Source organism: Haliotis cracherodii, unplaced genomic scaffold, assembly GCF_022045235.1.
Source record: "Haliotis cracherodii isolate W230 unplaced genomic scaffold, xgHalCrac1.p SCAF_17, whole genome shotgun sequence".
Taxonomy (NCBI): domain Eukaryota; kingdom Metazoa; phylum Mollusca; class Gastropoda; order Lepetellida; family Haliotidae; genus Haliotis; species Haliotis cracherodii.
The window spans coordinates 20,323,497-20,341,945 of record NW_027266272.1 but is presented as its reverse complement, the minus strand read 5'-3'; the positions used below and the strand labels follow the sequence as shown (position 1 = coordinate 20,341,945).

The 18,449-nt window shown below is 41.6% G+C and overlaps 1 protein-coding gene across 4 annotated transcripts; it reads right to left on the bottom strand.

Moving 5' to 3' along the window:
• Window positions 1-235: 235 nt before the first annotated feature.
• LOC139464509 (17-beta-hydroxysteroid dehydrogenase type 6-like) lies at window positions 236-16,154 on the bottom strand. Of its 4 annotated transcripts, none has more exons than XM_071246034.1 (8): window positions 16,095-16,154; window positions 14,800-15,013; window positions 12,588-12,788; window positions 10,157-10,242; window positions 8,031-8,106; window positions 7,369-7,562; window positions 2,073-2,309; window positions 236-390 (listed from the first exon to the last, which is right to left on the bottom strand). In XM_071246034.1, the coding sequence occupies exons 2-8, from the start codon at window positions 14,999-15,001 to the stop codon at window positions 292-294; spliced, it is 1,095 nt and encodes a 364-aa protein (XP_071102135.1). In that variant the 5' UTR covers window positions 15,002-15,013; window positions 16,095-16,154; the 3' UTR covers window positions 236-291. The 4 variants fall into 4 exon arrangements, with proteins under 4 accessions (XP_071102135.1, XP_071102134.1, XP_071102136.1 ...); XM_071246033.1 differs by lacking the exon at window positions 16,095-16,154 and adding an exon at window positions 15,420-15,493; XM_071246036.1 differs by lacking the exon at window positions 16,095-16,154 and adding an exon at window positions 15,420-15,493 and having other exon boundaries at window positions 300-390; window positions 2,116-2,309.
• Window positions 16,155-18,449: the final 2,295 nt, after the last annotated feature.

The window sequence follows — 18,449 nt, the reverse complement described above, 5'->3', positions numbered from 1 at the left end:
CCGCCGTGATATTGCTGGAACATTGCTAAATGCGGCGTAAAACCATACTCCCTCACTCACTAACATTGACGACTGTCATGTGAAGATCAACATTGCACTTAGTCTGAACACATTTACTTCAAGTAACTGAGATGAGTAATTGAGAACACTGACTTTTGTTATGGGATTCTCAAGATATTATGTGGTTAACCTTCAGTGACACATCACACGAGAACCATTGTATAATGATCTAAAACATTTTATTTTATTTTGCCCAATTACAGAGGAAAGATTTAAAATTCAACACCAGTGTTAGCGTCCTTCCTTCATTCGAGCTGGTATTCCCCTGTATTTCAAGACTAGGTAGTCCAATAAAGAGGTTGGTAGGTAATTCTTCCACACTGTCAGCAGCTGTAATTGATGCACGCACTTGTTAGACAACCCTACTTATCAGTGTATTGGTTGAACTGGCGGTTTATACAAACCTACACGCCTAGATGGGCGGTGGGGTGGCCTAGTTGTTCATGTGTTCGCTCGTCACGCCGAAGACCCGGGTTCGATTCCACACATTCGTACAATGTATGAAGCTAATATCTGGAGTCCCCCGCCGTGATATTGCTGACATAGGAATTTTAGCAAAGCTTAGTTTAATTATTTTTAGTAATAACCATACTATATGAATTCATTCGCGATGACATGAATAAACTATAACAATATAATAGTTTGGCTGAGATGGCTGGGATCGAGTACGTCCAGACAATCTATTGTGAACTGAAATATTGTCCGTTAAAGGGCTCGTTTCTTGGAGATAGGTGATCGACAATCTCTTGTATACTGCGACAATAAGCATAGCATTCATTCTTTTTCGAATTAAACCAAATGACGGAGTACATAAAGTTTGTTTGTGAAGTAAAATTGCTCTCGCCAAAATTAAAATAAGCAGTTATCTTGATCGGAATATTTAATTTCGTAATTATTACATTTGTCAACCTATAACTTGATATGGTAACGATGGGTACCACACAGACTTGGCGGCCTCGTACGGGCTTACAGAGCTGACCTTCAGTACAAACCAACCGTGCAAAAACAGTTTATCCTCAACATACACGTACTCCTGGGTTGCTTGCCGTAAAAGGCGACTATGCTTGTCATAAAAGGTGACTCTACTTGTCGTAAAAGGCGACTATGCTTGTCGTAAAAGGCGACTATGCTTGCCGCAAAAGACGATTTTGCTTGTCGTTAAAGGCAACTATGCTTGCCGCAAAAGGCGACTATGCTTGTCGTAAAATGCGACTATACTTGTCGTAAAAGGCGACTATGCTTGTCGTAAAAGGCGACTATGCTTGCCGTAAAAGGCGACTATGCTTGTCGTTAAAGACAACTATGCTTGCCGCAAAAGACGACTATGCTTGTCGTAAAAGGCGACTATGCTTGTCGTAAAAGGCGACTATGCTTGTCGTAAAAGGCGACTATGCTTGCCGTAAAAGGCGACTATGCTTGCCGTGAAAGGCGACTTTGCATGTCGTAAAAGGCGACTATGCTTGCCGTAAAAGGCGACTATGCTTGTCGTGAAAGGCGACTTTGCTTGCCGTAAAAGGCGACTATGATTGCCGTCAAAAGCGACTATGCTTGTCGTAAAAGGCGACTTTGCTTGCCGTAAAAGGCGACTATGATTGCCGTAAAAAGCGACTATGCTTGTCGTAAAAGGCGACTAAGCTTGCCGTAAAGGGCGACTATGCTTGTTGTAAAAGGCGACTAACGGGATCGGGTGGTCAGGCTAGCTGACTTGGTTGATGCATGTCATCGATCCCAATTGCGTGGGTCGATGCTCATGATATTAATCACTGGATTGTCTGGTCCAGACTGATTATTTACAGACCGCCGTCAAGGAGCTGGAATATTGCTAAGTGCGGCGTTAAACAACAACAAACCAAACCAAACCAAATTTCTGAGTCGTTTACCTGCAAGTATTTTGTGTTTCTGCCACGTTTATTTCCTGACATGATATCATTGTCGTTGACTCGGTTCATTATATGTGGAGATAATTATAATGTATTCTGAATTTGAATAAAACAATCAACTGAAAGGCTCACCACGTCAATATCCAATAAGGTGCTTCCCCCATGAGTGGCGTACCTGTACGCTGGGCTCTGATTGGTTAAGGCATCTACAAAGTCATCAAGCAAGGGGTCAATGTTGCTACGTGAATAGGTGTTGCCTTCCTTGAACATGGACAGCATTTGGTCGAGGTAGTCGTCACCGTAGGTAGTTAAAGCCTCGTCTGTAGCACCCGACGTCATGTCTGCCATTTCCCGTCTTAAGCGTTCTGTCTGCAATGTCAGTTTCAAAACACTGTGACATACAAACTTGTCTCTTTCTTATTACATTAAGCTGGACCCGTAAAGATTCCGGGGTAGAATAGGTCTTCAGCAAACCATGCTTGCCGTAAAAGGCGACTATGCTTGTCGTAAAAGGCGACTAACGGGATCGGGTGGTCGAGCTCGCTGACTTGGTTGATGCATGTCATGGATCCCAATTACTTGGATCGATGCTCATGATGGTAATCACTGGATTGTCTAGTCCAGACGCGATTAGTTACAGACCGCCGTCATATAGCTGGAATATTGCAGAGCGCGGCGTTCAACAACAAACCAACCATCCAATCCTACATTAAGCCGTGCTAGACATGACAGCCACTGCACTTCAAGGGAACTTTGTAACAAAGTGATTTTATCTAAGGTACTACAATAACTTAATTCACATTTTAGGATAAGGGTTCAAAGGGGCCGACTATTTAGGAGATAACCTTACTGTGTTTTGAAATTTAAGGTACTAAAACTGTAAATAAGATACCTCTTATTTTAATTTGGAACCGATCGCTTTGGCGGTATGTAATTTACAGTAAAGACTAACAAAAGGTCATAGTACGTGTGAGTGAGTGAGTGAGGTGGGTTTAACGCCGCTTTTAACAGTATTCCAGTTATATCACGGCGTGTCAGCTTAATGTGGGAGGAAAGCCCGAAGTGATGCAGGTCTAAGACGTTTACCACTTCGTTGAAACCCACGAGCACGGGTATGGTCTTAGTACGTACCTAAAAGTAGTCACAAGTAGTGACAAACATAAATCATGTTGCTAATCAAGTTCAAAATCAATTACTTGGCTAGTTCAATATAACAATTACAAAATACATAGTTTCTTTTTCAAAACCAACTGCTGAATTAACCCCCCATAGATATAGATAATTATATCGCCTCGTCACCGGACCGCCTCCTTAGTCTAGTGGTAGAGCGTCCGCCCGGTGAGCGTCATACCAAAAGACGTTAAAAGATGGGACTTGGTGTCTTGCACTCGACATTAAGGGGTTAAAACAAGGGCTCGGAGTCAGTATACTGTGTCTGAGTGGGGTATTCATGTTAAACTGCGGCACGGTATCTCAGTGAGCTGGCACTGTAAATCGGCATCAGTCCGGACTGGTACAAGCAGCCACACAAACACACGGGCATGCACGTCGCTATACAAGTGCAGTAATATTATAGACGCGACGATAAACCCCATTTCACCTCACCTCTTAATTGTGCTCTCAGCGTCATTATTGAAGGTGTAGGGTGTCAACATATACCAACATGCGTCAATGGTATGAGTATGTTGACAATAGCATCACCAGTTGAAGAACATGTTGTTTATGCCCATGTTGCACTGACTGGACGCTTAAATGAAACTGTGAATATGGTGAACGACTATTGTGCATAATTGAAGGTATTGGAAAACGATGCCCCAAATACACACCTCAATGCAACCAGGGGTTCAGCTCATACGCGTGCAATACATGACAGTGACATTCGTCACCACTCGCCCCTTTCCGTAACCTGCAAGAAGACTCGTCCCCCTATCGATGAATGTTATGTGCGCAAATACGACAAACCAATCAGAATGCGCGTGTGATTTCAAGTTCTTCGTCAAAGAATCCCTCAGAAATAATTTTTGATTTTACATATGTCTTGCATCTAAACATATACCCAAGACACAGTTAAATGTGTTCAATCATGCTGTATAAATCCGCATGTCCCGATGTGCTTTAAATTGCATCTGAAATATATATAATATATGGGGAAATATTTGTGAACAGTTACGCAACGAGTTCACAATTGTTTTAGGTATGCCCGTTTGCGCTAAGACGGAACCCGGTCGCAAAAATGGCCACTGGAGGGGCACGAGTCGCTATTCGGCTTGTCCCGGAATAACACGAGTTGCTCACGAATGATGACAGTGAGTGAGTGAGTGAGTATGGTTTGACGCCGCTTTTAGCAATATTCCAGCAGGGGACACCAGAAATGGGCTTCACACTAATACATGACAGTACAAGTAACAGTCAATGTAGATATTTAATGATCATGATTCATTCCAGATTCAACTGAACTACCCTCGACGAAGTTCGACGGGTTTTTTTAAAACTTTTTGCTCTAAGTATCTGTGTGACCCCTTAATTATGACGCTGAGTATATGTATTCTGAAATAGACTACATCCTTTTTGCTAAGCTGTTGAGACCAAGTGTTTGTGCAGTGTATTAGTGAGTGACAAAAACATCTGATAATATTCCGATATCGAAAGTATACAATTCTGATGGGTTATCGACAACCATTGTTATGTGCATTATGCGTATGCTATCGAAAGATCAATGTTTCCATACGCAAAGTCTTTGTGTAAAAAAACTTATTAGTTTTGATGTGTCGGAAAGCATGGTCATGGTAAAATTATATTATTTGGGGGTCTAGGATTATTCTTTTCACAGTTTGTTTCAGAAAATACTGTGAAAGTCTATTTTTGACTCAGGTCTAACAAAAGGAAATAAGTAGTACCCTGGGCATGTTTGACGTCTAAGAAAAAATCGTATGCTTTGAGCAATGAGTCTAACACAAATCCAAGCTGCGATTTAGACAATACCTTTGTTTGTTGGTTGGTTTGTTGTTTAACGCCGCACTCAGCAATATTCCAGCTATATGAAGGCGATCAGTAGATAATCGAATCTGGACCAGACAATCCAGTGATTGATATCATGAGCATCGACCCACGCACTTAGGATCGACGACATGCATCAACCAGGTCAGCGAGCCTGACCACCCGATCCCGTTAGTCGCCTTCGACAAGCATAGTCGTCTTTTACGGCAAGCATGGGTTGCTGAAGACCTATTCCACCCCGGATCTGTACGGGCCCAATACTTTTGTCATCGTATTTCAAACTACAAGTATTTGTAACCAAACTGGGTGTTTGTCCCACGAATGACACTGCAATATTTTAATCCACCTATCACTTTACAAACATCATGTTACATGGCCATGCGAAATACTTGGAAAAGTGTAGATTTTAACAGCTTGTTATATATTTAGCGTTGTATTTTAAAGTCTGTATTTATGTTATCTTTCAGTGAATTTGATCTACATAATAACATCATGCTTTTGTCTTCTAACGTAAATGCCATGGTCACCTCTAGGTCAGGGTGAGTACGGATGTGTAGCTATTGTCGTCAATCAATCTAGGCCATCTTAATGAACTCCTCACGAATTGAATAAAGTTCCGATCTCGTATGTTGAAACACGTGGTAGGCTATTAGTAACGTCCGGGATTAGCCGGAATTCATTTTTCTTTCTTCCAGCGAAGTGTGGCACAAGCCTTAAGCGTATTGATTGAACACAAAACAAATACAGCTGAAAGGATATGCTTTTGCAATTGCCTCTGGACGTATTTGCTTTTTAGTTCAATAAACAATAAAGGTGTTTACCTTGTCATGACCGTTACAAAGGAAAAAGGCAATTAGAAAAATGAAAGCAGAAACAAATCGACAACTTCAAATGAATTCACAGTGTACTGTCTACTATTAATGAATAATTGTGTTTTGTCAAGGATCAAATGTCCGTCTTCAACAAATAACGAATTTAATATGAATTATATACAAACTCATCATCCATCACAATGATTATGCACATCTAATTATAGTGTATACAGAAAATGAACCACACATGTACGTTGGTTTGGTTTGTTGTTTAACGCCACACTCAGCAATATTCCAGCTATATGACGGCGGTCTGTAAGTAATCGAGTCTGGACCAGACAACCCAGTGATTACTATCATGAGCATCGATCCACGCAATTGGGATCGATGACATGCATCAACCAAGTCAGCGAGCCTGACCACCCGATCCCGTTAGTCGCCTTTTACGACAAGCATAGTCACCTTTTACGGCAAGCATGGGTTGCTGAAGACCTTTTCTACCCCGGAATCTTCACGGGCCCACATGTATGTAACCCATGTGACAAACAGTATTAGTATTAGTATTGGATGCCGATTACTGTCATAGTTTTTTCCAAGCACTGTGAGTATATATGTTTTGTTTGTTTGTTTGTTGTTTAACGTCGCACTCCAATATTCCTGCTAAATGACGGTGGTATGTAAGTAATCATGTCTGGACCAGACAATCCAGTGGCTGACATCATGAGCATCGATCCACGCAATTGGGATACGATAGCATGCATCAACCAAGTCAGCGAGCCTGACCGCCCGATCCCGTTAGTCGCATTTTTCGGCAAGAACGGGTTGCTGAATACCTATTCTACCCCGAATCGTCACGGGTCAAGTAGATATGTAAACAAAAATACTTTTTGCGATCCTCTACAAATTAGATGAAGCCTTTTAAAGGTTAAATCGATTAAGCAAATGAATGAATGTAATTTAGAAATAATCAAAATCTGACATATGTAAGGAGATACACTAGTACTTGTAAATTCGATGTAAAAGGACAGTCGACAAAGGCATACTCGTTTATTCCAGTTAACTCGGGACTCCCGGCAGTTAAGTGGTATTAACCACAACTTTAACGTTTAATCAGCATGGATCTAGTTTCATCATTAATTTGCCTTTAATGCCCTATGCAATCTGTTTCCGCGCTTACGCGAGATTATTCTCTAGCGTTGACAGTTGCAGAGATAGCTTATATGTAATGTGTTCAGAAAAAACGTTGTATTAACGTGGTATCAAAGATTACACTCGAGATGGGACCGCCCATTTTGTATTCGCGGCAAGATGGGGAGCTGGAGTTTCGCTTGAGATCAAATATTTTGTCGGTCATTTGATTGAATACCGGACAAACCCACGACAACTTTTTTTTCACATTTCAAGTATTTTTATATATATTTAAAATCTTCGAGTATATATCGGGGTGATGAGGTAGCCTAGTGGTTAAAGCGTTCGCTCGTCACGCCGAAGACCCGGGTTATATTCTTCACATGGGTTCAGTATGTCAAAATATTCAATATGTCACTTCTATTGGTTATGTAAAGGTTTTTCTCGCTTATATTTAATTATAATGCCCCTGAGAATGTATTTGTTCTTACATTACTTTCATCCCATAACGCCGTCGCTCCTCCGAAGTTTCCGGGTTCGACAGCAATGACCTTCACGCCAAACCCTTTCATCTCGAGGCGTAAGGTGTCCGTCAATCCCTCGGCGCCATATTTGGAAATATTGTAAGCACCAAAGCAGGGATAGGCACACAATCCTTTGACACTAGTGACGTTCACTATTCTCCCTAAACACAAAATTGAAATAAAATTAGTCAGAAATCTAACGTGGTACCTTGACATTAATCCACATCTGTTGCATATGTATCCGTATCCTGTACGTCAAAGAAGCATAACACTGATAGGTTATGAACAAACAAATATAAGGTATTCAATAAGTGTTTTATCAACATATTTCGCTTTGATCTAGATGGAAATATTTTGCATTTTTTAATCGTTTCTATGATGTTGGGAGGTGATCATGGGTGGCCCAATAACGCTATGCAGAGTTACCTCCCATGAGGGTGCCAGGAACCTACTATCGTTGGATCAAATTCCAGATTCGCCCTGGGTGCGTGAAAACCATGGAATTCAGCAAAGGTAGAAGTCGATTTTCTTCCTCACTAAAATGCACGCCGTGACGTCACTGAAATAGTGTTAATAGCGGCAATAAACCATGCTCATTCTGACACTCCGAAATAATGATTCATCATCACCTTGTGTATATCTAACCAGGGGCAGGAAGGCCTTCGTTACCCTTATTACGCCAAGGAGGTTGACGTCCACCACTCTCTGAAATATATCCATGGTAGTCAGTTCCACGTCCCCGAAGCTGACCACTCCCGCGTTGTTGACCAAGCCCCATAAGCCTGAAGCATTTAACAGTCATATAAGGTGAGGTGAAATGGGGTTTAACGTCGCGCCCAAGATTATTGCACTTATATAGCGACGTGCATGCACGTGTGTGTGGCTGCTTGTACTAGACCGGACTGATGCCGATTTATAGTGCTAGCTCACTGAGATACCATGCCGCACTCCGAGCCGACCAGTCCTTGTTTTAGCCCCTTAATGCCGAGCGCCAGGCAGGGTAACAACAAGTACCATCTGTTAATGTCGTATGACGCTGCCGGGGATCGAACTCCGGACCTTGCGCTCTCCGGGCGGACGCTCTACCACTAGACCATGGAGGCGGTCAGTAATATAAGGTCAATGAGATAGAATATTAAAACCCAGATTTATAGGTGTATTCATATTCCATCCATGGAAAGAAAGGAAAACAAACGGATATGCATCTTCAAGAAACCACTGGAACAAAGAATTATTCAGCTATAGTATCACCCCTGGTGATCGCGATAGACCGACACGAACAGACGTTTTTGACGTTTATTGATGATAGAGGAGCAAAATATAAATAGACACACAAGTCCAAAACACGTGAGCACCTTGATTAAAATAATGAAAAGATTTGGAAAATATCTGTTGACAACGAGTTTCAATCGACCGAAATCAGTACGACAGTCTACGAACCGGATTTCGATTTGGTTGCGCGATTTTGATTGGACTATGCATGGACTCGTTAGCCCAGACAAAATGTAACTCCATAATACCAGCCTAGTCCGGCAAGGGTGGAAACTGGACTTTTATAGTCAGTTAACTCCCTTGCCTCGGGAAGATGTGTGTAACAATATACTGAGTTAAATTACCATAAGGCCGATAATTTTGTGATGCGATCCAACAGTGAGATACATTAGAACAGTTATATCACTTAAAAATATACATTGGTTATAAAAAGTTATATGGGAGTATTGACTATTGAGTGAGTGAGTGAGTTGGGTGTAACGCTGCTTTCTTTATACATTGAAACAAGGATGGATTGAGTAACATTGATCTAACCCCTGTATTTACCATCAGTGGTTTTGAACCTATCCATGACCACCATAAAGGACGCCTGGCACTGAGGATAGAATCCCTTACTTTGCGGTTTCATCGAAGCGTGATAAAGAGATGTACAACTTGGGGACTGGCCACTTGGTATTATGGGATGAGACCTTGAGTTTTTATAAATTGAACTCAGGTTTGAAAATGAACGTTCAATGGCCTTGATGTTGTGGGATCCCAAATCAAAATTAGACTCTCTCTTTTCAAAGAAAAAGAATGTATCAAATTCTGACTCAAACATAACATCGCATTATAATAAGCCAGTGTAGAATGAGCCTAATATCCTGTCACCAAGTATTTGCATGTCTCGCTACATATATACACAGGTCTTCAGCAACCCTTGCTTGCCAAAAAAGGCGACTATGCTTGTCTTGAAAGGCGACTGACGGGATCGGGTGGTCAGGCTCGCTGACTTTGTTGATGCATGTCATCGATGCCAATTGCGTGGATCCATGCTCATGCTCATGACTCGATTATTTACAGACCGCCTTCCTTGAACGCACTTATTACCAGACTGCAGACTAGTGAGTGAGTGAGTTCGGTTTAACGCCGCTTTAAACAGTATTCTAGTTATATCACGGCAGCGTAACGTGGTAGGAAAACCCGAAGTGATGCAGGTCTCACGAACCGGGATTCGAACCCACAATCATAGGTTTCTGGCGTGCAACTCTGCACAGCCTAAGACGACTGGGCCACCCGTGCCCCTTAGTCTGCAGACTAAAGTACATTACATTTAAAACTAGACAACTGTATGGTATGTCCGGAACAAGAATGTATAAGTCTTGTCTGAAAGCTGCTTAGTGTTGAAGATCCCCTGATGTTGAGAGGTTGAATTTCCAAGAGAAGCTGGTATGAAGGGAGAACGCCTGTATTACACATGGTTCGCTAAACCAAACGCACTTACTTCCACCCTCAATAGATACGATGATAGTGGCGTTACTGCGTATTCGTTCTCATAGGTAAACGACCTGGCGTCGTTCAAAACCCCATCTGCGGATCGATGGAACACACGGTAATCACCCGACATCTTATGGACAATTTATTGAGTGGCGCACACCTGCGGTCGCAGATGTGTGTGGGTGCAATTAAACACTACCGTAAGCTTCTAAATTTAATTCACTTTAAGTACTTAATGTGAATAATACATAACTATAATGCTAGAAAACACCTGACATCCGTCGAAGGCTGCTTGACAATTGTATTTTTTTATTTGTGGTTTAACGCCGCACAGCAATATTCCAGCTGTATGACGGCGGTCTGTAAATAATCGAGTCTGGACCAAACAATCCAGTGATGGACACATGAGCATCAATCCACGCAATTGGGATAGGGTGACAATTGTAATAACCTAGTTAGGCCACAGTTTGACGGAACGATAGAAGAAATAGGATATCAATTTTTTGGGTCTCTGTAAAAAACCATATAGTCTCATTTTATTGATGTTGCTGTGTGTTATAAGACTGTGATTGAAGTGATGACATCTCTGTAAACCAATTGCGTGGATCGATGCTCATGATATCAATCACTGGACTGTCTGGTCCAGACTCGATTATTTACAGACCGCCGTCATATAGCTTGAATGTTGCTGAGTGCGGCGTTAAACAACAAACAAACAAAACATCTCTGTAAAACGTTACAAGAAATATTAAAAACTGACATTCAGGATTAATTGTTTTATATTATCACATGATATTGTGTTTTCAAAAGGGTATCTCCCAGTTTTAGTGAAAACCTGGTGAGAAAAACATTTAAATTGGGCAATGCAACTCATTATTATTTCACAATCTTAAGATAGAAGGATGTTCACATAAAGACACCTTGAATGAGGAATATGAGAAGGTATCACCACACGTTGAAGCATTCTCGTGGGTTTCACCGAAGTGGTAAATGTCTGAGACCTGCATCACTTCGGGCTTTCCTCCCAAATTAAGCTGACATGCCAGGATATGGAATACTGTTAAAAGCGGCGTTAAACCCAACTCGCTCATCCACTCACTGAAGCATACTATGTCGGTCCTGATCATGGATGTACTTTAGACGAGAGATAAATTCTGATGAAAACAATTATATATTCATATTGAAGTAACCAAAACTAAATGATACAATAACAATTCTAGTTTGGAGACCACATTAATGTTAGTGCTGCTTGAAACGGCATCTGATAACGTTTCAGCTCAGTGGCTTTCATCACTTATGCCGAATCAACTACGAAATGGACCCGTGAAGATCCGGGGTAGAATAGTTATTCAACAACCCATGCTTGCCGAAAAAAATGACTTTGCTTGTAAAATGCGACTGACGGGATTGGGAGGTCAGGTTCGCTGATTTGGTTGATGCATGTCATCGTATCCCAATAGCGTGGATCGAAGCTTATGATGTCAATCACTGGAATGTCTGGTCCAGACTCGCTTATTTACAGACCGCTGTCATGTAGCTGGAACATTGCTTGGTGCGGCGTTAAACAAAAAACAAACAACTACGAAATGAAGCGACAAAAACCCTTTCCATATATGATAGAAATCTCTGCATAGAGCAGAGTCGATTGTACGAGTGTTTATGAATCACTGTCAAAAAGGTGTTCGCGAAAAGGTGAGCATATCCTGCCTCACCTGTGGCACCCGTCACAAAAACATGCAAAGGCAAGTCAATTGTTCAGCTGAAAATACACGGGAACATATGGTACAAGTCAAAATAGGGAACTGCATCGGACATCATTATTGTCTCTGATGCGTCAAATTTGTAAAGGTCCTCCATATAAACCGTAAAACGTTCTGAAAGCTTTACTGAGGCCTTTGAATGTTGATCAAACAACTCCTGATCGAGCAAGAGTCGTATGACGCACTTTGAAATCATGGTAGAAAGAGCATGCTCGATCGTATCTCAAGAGTTGTGAAATGTAAACACCCAAGGCTGGATCTGTTGGAATATTGCTCGATATGAAGGGAAAGTTGACTACATACGAGGGGTGTTCATTAAAGATTTCCCCTGACCCACTTCCGATGGTATTTGTGGAGATCAGAAGACTGATTTGGTGATTATACAGGGAAACCTGAACGCTGTGCAGTACAGAGACCAAGTGTTGCAGCCAGTTGTGCTTCCGTTCTTACAAAAACAACAGCAGGGGACATTGTTTCAACACGACAATGCCAGGACCCATACTGCAAGACTGACTCGGAACTTTCTAAACCTGCAGAACGTTGACGTTTTGCCCTGGCCTGCCCACTCACCCGATATGAATCCTATTGAACATCTGTGGGACCATCTCATTGGGCCGAGACATTAAAACTGCTCGGAATAGCAGGAGATTACACATTTGATAGAAAGTTCATACCTACCCGTTCCTTTGCATATTTTTCTTGTTCTTTCAAAACACAGCTCCACGCTGTCATCGGAAGTAACGTCAAGTCTTATGACGTGGACACGACCACTTCTGTTCTTCTTCAGTTCACGGGCACCTGGCCCCTCAACGTCAAGACATGTCGCTATGACTGTGAACCCCTCTAGAAGGAGCCGCTGTGCCAGTCCGTAACCTATTCCTTTATCAACATGGAAACATTGTTTATTAATAAGATGTAGGCATTTTCAAACAGACAACATTCCCCAGCATGTATGGGGCGGTGGATAGCCTAGTTGTTAATGCGTTTTCTCGTTTCGCCGAAGACCTGGGTTCGAATCCCCACATGGGTACAACGTCTGAAGCCCATTTCTTATGTCACCAGTCGTGATATTACTGGAATATTGCTAAAAGCGCCGTCAAACCATACTCACCTACTCCCAGCATGAATGGGTATGTTGTCGTAGACCATCAAATAGAGCGGATAACTCTTGGCATTGGACGAAATGGTTTTACAGCATTCCAAACACATGTACACAGACCTTAAAAATCGGGGCGGTCGGATAACCTAGTGGTTAAAGCGTTCGCTCATCACGCCGAAGACCCGGGTTCGATTCCCGACATGGGTACAATGTGTGAAACCCATTTATGGTGTCCCCCGCTGTGATATTGCTGGAATATTGCTAAATGCGGTGTAAAGCCATCCTCACCCACTCACCCTAAAAATCGCCCCCACCCTTACGTTTTCCATTTGCTCAACCAAACAAATGTATAGAATAGAACAATTAGTATATTTAATTGATGTGTAATGTCTCGTGTTTCTTAAACCCAAACCATTATTCACAAGGCAACATTACACCATGCACGTAGTGCAAATGTGTAGAGCATGCTCTTGTACGAACCTGGGCAGAACAAAACCTTTAAAACTTTGTCACATCTCAGTTTCGTTGCTCTCGTAGAAGTGAATATTAACACACGACGTTTTGGTTGAAAATGCGAAATCTGTGGCTGGGGGGGGGGGGGGGGGGGGGGGGGGATAGAAGCGAGAGGTGGACTGTCTTCTGATCTGTTTGATTCGGATGAAGTTTGACATATTTTGTTCCATTCGTCACCATACGGAGCATGACTTTCTTTGTTGACACGCAATATGTGGACTGTTAAGGTCACGCATCAACGTAAGTCTCGACATGGTGTTGTAACACGCTTGAAAACATGTTCGATTATATGCTGCTGGTGTACAGAGTTTCATCATAAGCAGCATTTATAAAATATACTACAAAAAATATGTTTGGACTGAGACATTGAAACTGGAATCTCAGGCCCATTAGTATATCTTTCTGCGGATAATCGAGACTGGTTATTCTCTGGCGTTGACATTTTATTATGATAATGATCTGTATTCAATGGCCTGTAACTATGGCCTGATTCTAAGTCATACAGAATGTGTATAGCTTTTCTGTGGCAGAGTATATGATAAGATTATATTTTTTCAATCCAAAATTACTTCTTGAAATCGAATCAACAAACATACACATGGTGTGTGTGCAGTGACATGTATATAAAAATACGTGCAGTTCTGTATATTGTACGACTGCTTCAAATATTGTTGTCCATTGAATGTGAAACATTTTTATGAGACCCTGAAGATCCGGGGTAGAATAGGGCTTCAAAAACCTATGCTTGCCGTAAAAAGTGACTATGCTTGTCGTAAGAGGCGACTAAAGGGATCGGGTGGTCAGACTCGCTGACTTGGTTGAATCATTCATGTCATCGTATTCCAATTAGGTGAATCGATACTCATGATGTCAACCACTGGATTGTCTGGTCCAGACTCGATTATTTACAGACCGCCGTCATATAGCTGGAATATTGCTGAGTGCACCGTGTGCGAGATACGCTAAATGTAATTTATTTACATGCGGAAAGCGCACGTTAAATCTCCAAATATGATTGATTGGCTGAGTGCTGCGTTAAACAACAAACAAACAAACAAGTACATGAAGTACTCTAAATATAATAATGAAAGAGGTTTTTTTCGTGTGTTTTGAGAATCCGTTCCGATGTGAACCATCGGTTCCATGTTGGAGTAACCAGTCGAGGGAAACAGTTATGTCTGTGTCTATAGAACACGCTACATGAACACATTTGAACGTTTGGCTGCAGTTATTCATCGTGGCCATTATGGGGTAAAATGGATAAAGGTTCACATTTACCTGTATCACAGCCAGTGATGAGGACGGTCCTACCATATGCTGTCAAACTCCTCACGCGCTTCCTCTGTAGAGCCGTAAAACAAATGTATCCAATAGCAAGGCATAACACTGCCAGGAGTACGCAAGGTTGAAGGGCAGCATATACTGAACTCAGGACGGAGATGAGCAAACCTACTTGGTATATAGCAGCTTCGTCCAACATCTTGCATCACAACTGCAATGAAGTGCATAAAACATCCATCAGATAAACAGTCAAGAAATTGTAAATTTTATAATGACGAAAACATTTGAAATAATTGAATGGTAGAAAATGTAATTTCATAAATAATGAGAAATAGTTTCATAGATGTGGTTGGTTGGTTGGTTAAGAATGAGCTTTTTTATGCTTTCGGAGGCCTAGAGGCTCAGTGCAGAGGTTAAGTGAGTCCAAGGAATTAAAGGTATGTCTAAATTAATGTTGGTTGGTTGGTTGTTTAATGCCGCACTCAGCAATATTCCAGCTGTATGACGGCGGTCTGTTAATAATCGAGTCTGGACCAGACAATTCAGTGATTAATATCATGACATGCATCAACCAAGTCAGCGAGCCTGACCACCCGATCCCGTTAGTCGCCTCTTACCACAAGTATAGTCGTCTTTTATGGGAAGGTTGGATTGTTGAAGACCTATTCTACCCCGGATCTTCACGGGTCTGAAGTCAAAAGAATCAACCTATATATTACGACAACAGTGGTAGACATACAAGCACAGACTGTAAGACATGCTTTCGTTATTTGTTGCTCGTTGACCTTTTGACGGAGGATCTGCGTTATCTGAGTGATCTATTTCCTGGCCTTATATAATTATATTGTTTACGCTCGAACTTAACTATATATTGTCGATAAGAAACATAAAACTAAAGCATGTTTGAACACATTTTGTATCTTACATCAACATCAGCGTCAAGTCTACATAGTTTCAATACACATAAGATTAACCTTATTATTACCGCCTTCTCCCTAACCTTTCTTCGATCCCGTGAAGATACCGGGGTAGAATAGGTCTTCAGCAACCCATGCTTGCCGTAAAAGGTGACTATGCTTGTCGTAAAAGACGACTAACGGGATCGGGTTGTCAGGCTCGCTGACTTGGTTGATGAAAATCATCGATCCCAATTGCGTGGGTCGATGCTCATGATATCAATCACTGGATTGTCTGGTCTAGACTCGATTATTTACAGACCGCCGTCATATAGCTGGAATATTGCTGAGTGCGGCGTTAAACAACAAACCAAAACCAAACCCTAACCTTTCTACCTGTATTTCCGGATCAGTGACCCCAGTTCGCTCTCGAATATCACTGGTGTGAGCTTACTCTCTGCGTGTTTTCAGTTTTTCTCGTCAACACATTCTACCCGCGTAACAAAGAAACACGAGAACGTTTTCCATAAACATACCTGAGCAGAGATTCTGCAAAATATCAGACGGCTTATCTTAACACGCACCTGTTTCATGTAATCTTCGTAACGTTGAACAGTTGAACAGCTGTTGAAAGGTCAGACTAACTGTACCACGTTAGCCAGAACCGGATTTCCTCATATTTAAGTGAGGGTCTGATACTATTTGTTCACTTCAAAAATCACACTGGTACTTTTCAAATGAAAATAATTCCATCTTTGGATTTCTGTCTATTTTATTCTGTTTCATGAGTATTTCATGTCAATTCATGTCATGTCATGTCATGTCATGTCATGTCATGTCACAGCTGTTTCATGTCATTTCATTTCACTTCATTTCACTTCATTTCATGATTGACTGCAAATAAAGCAAAAATACCATTACTCTAGATTGTAAATACAAATAAACTATACTCAGAAACATGTCTTTGCAAAAGAACATAGATTTTAGGACACATTAGGAAATTTATGGTAATTACAAAATGTTATTTACCAGAAGCAATGTAATTAATTCAAATACATAATATCACAATTATACATCAAAAACTAAAGATTTTAGCCAAAATGCTGTTGTATTTATCTAGTTGTTGACCACTTTAATCACATGTGGCTACCTAGCCAGCTGCCATGTGGCTCTGTGCATGCTTTACATGCCTTGATTACATGCATCTATAAATAGACTAGTGCACAGCGCACCTCATTGGGCTTAAGAAAATGAAAATAGTCTACCTTGATACCCAGGCCAACTGAAGCATCATAAAATGTAGACATCTTTAAGCGTATGACCATTACACTATTAGTTATCAAATAGTTCCGTTTAGTACAAATAGTTCCGTTTAGTACAAATAGTTTCGTTTAGTACAATCCCGATTTTACATTTGTACGTTTAGATATTTGAGTCGTCAGGAGTTGATTGTGAGTAGTGAAAATATCTGTCACATAACCAACCCACAAGGGTTAAAGCATATACTATTTACACGTAGTCCCCAATTTATCAGACTGCTCATAATTGTAAAGTACATGTTCAGTGCAAAAATACTTGGGAAGTAAGTTATGTCCACTGGAATATTGATGAGGACTAGCCTCATTCAAACATTAGACGGAGGCTATTTGATGTATACCCGTGCTCGTGGATTACACCGAAGTGGTAAACATCTTGGACCTGCATCATTCAGGCTTTCCTGCTTCATTACGCCGCGATAAAACTGGAATAATGTTAAAAGCGGCGTTAAACCCAACTCACTCACTCATTCATTCACTCACTCACTCACTGATGGTTATCACGGGTGGCCCAGTCGTCTAAGGCGCCGCGATTCGCTCTCCAGAGTTGCGTCCCTTGAACACGCCAGAAACCTATGATTGCGGGTTCGAATCCTGGTTCGCCCCGATTATGTTTCTAGGTTTGTCAGCACCATATCCGTGCTCGTGGGTTTCACCGAAGTGGTAAACGTCTGAGACCTGCATCACTTCGGGCTTTCCTCCCACATTAAGCTGACACGCCGCGATATAACTGTAATACTGTTAAAAGTGACCTTAAACCCAACTCACTCAATTAATGACAAGGCGTATTTAATGATAACTGTTGATAATGATAACATCAAACAAGCTCGCAGTTGAACGTCAATGGTGAGTCGGAAACACAGACTGACTAAAACAACATATACATGGCTTATATACACATGAACGTTTTCTTTGTTTGTTTGTTGTTTAACACCGCACTCAGCAATATTCCAGCTATATGTCGGCGGTCTGTAAATAATCGAGTCTGGACCAGACAATCCAGCATAGATCCACGCAATTGGGATCGATGACATGTATCAACCAAGTCGGCGAGCCTGACCACCCGATCCCGTTAGTGGCCTTTTACGACAAGCATAGTCGCGTTTTACGGCAAGCATGGGTTTTTGAAGACCTATTCTACCCCGGAATCTTCACGGGTCCCGGGCAACTGGGATCAATGACATGCATGAACCAAGTCAGCGAGTCTGACCACCCGATCCCGTTAGTCGCCTCTTACGACAAGCATATATGTAGTCGCCTTTAACGTCAAGCATGGGTTGCTGAAGACCTATTCTACCCCGGATCTTACATGAACGTAGACCCTTCAGCCAAGTCCATATAAGTGTATATAATACGTGGAGCAGAAATGAATATAGATTTACGCCGCTTCTAACAATGTTCCAGAAATGAGCTTCACACATTGTACCCATGTGGG

What these genes read in the sequence shown, in the direction of transcription:
- LOC139464509 (XM_071246034.1), bottom strand. Translation starts at nt 15,001, where the DNA reads ATGTTGGACGAAGCTGCTATATACCAAGTAGGTTTGCTCATCTCCGTC. An exon ending in CCTGGTTAGATATACACAAG is followed by an intron (nt 7,563 to 8,030) that starts GTGATGATGAAT and finishes TTTTGTGTTTAG; the next exon opens with GGAGAATAGTGAACGTCACT. An exon ending in CCTTATTGGATATTGACGTG is followed by an intron (nt 391 to 2,072) that starts GTGAGCCTTTCA and finishes CATCAATTACAG; the next exon opens with CTGCTGACAGTGTGGAAGAA.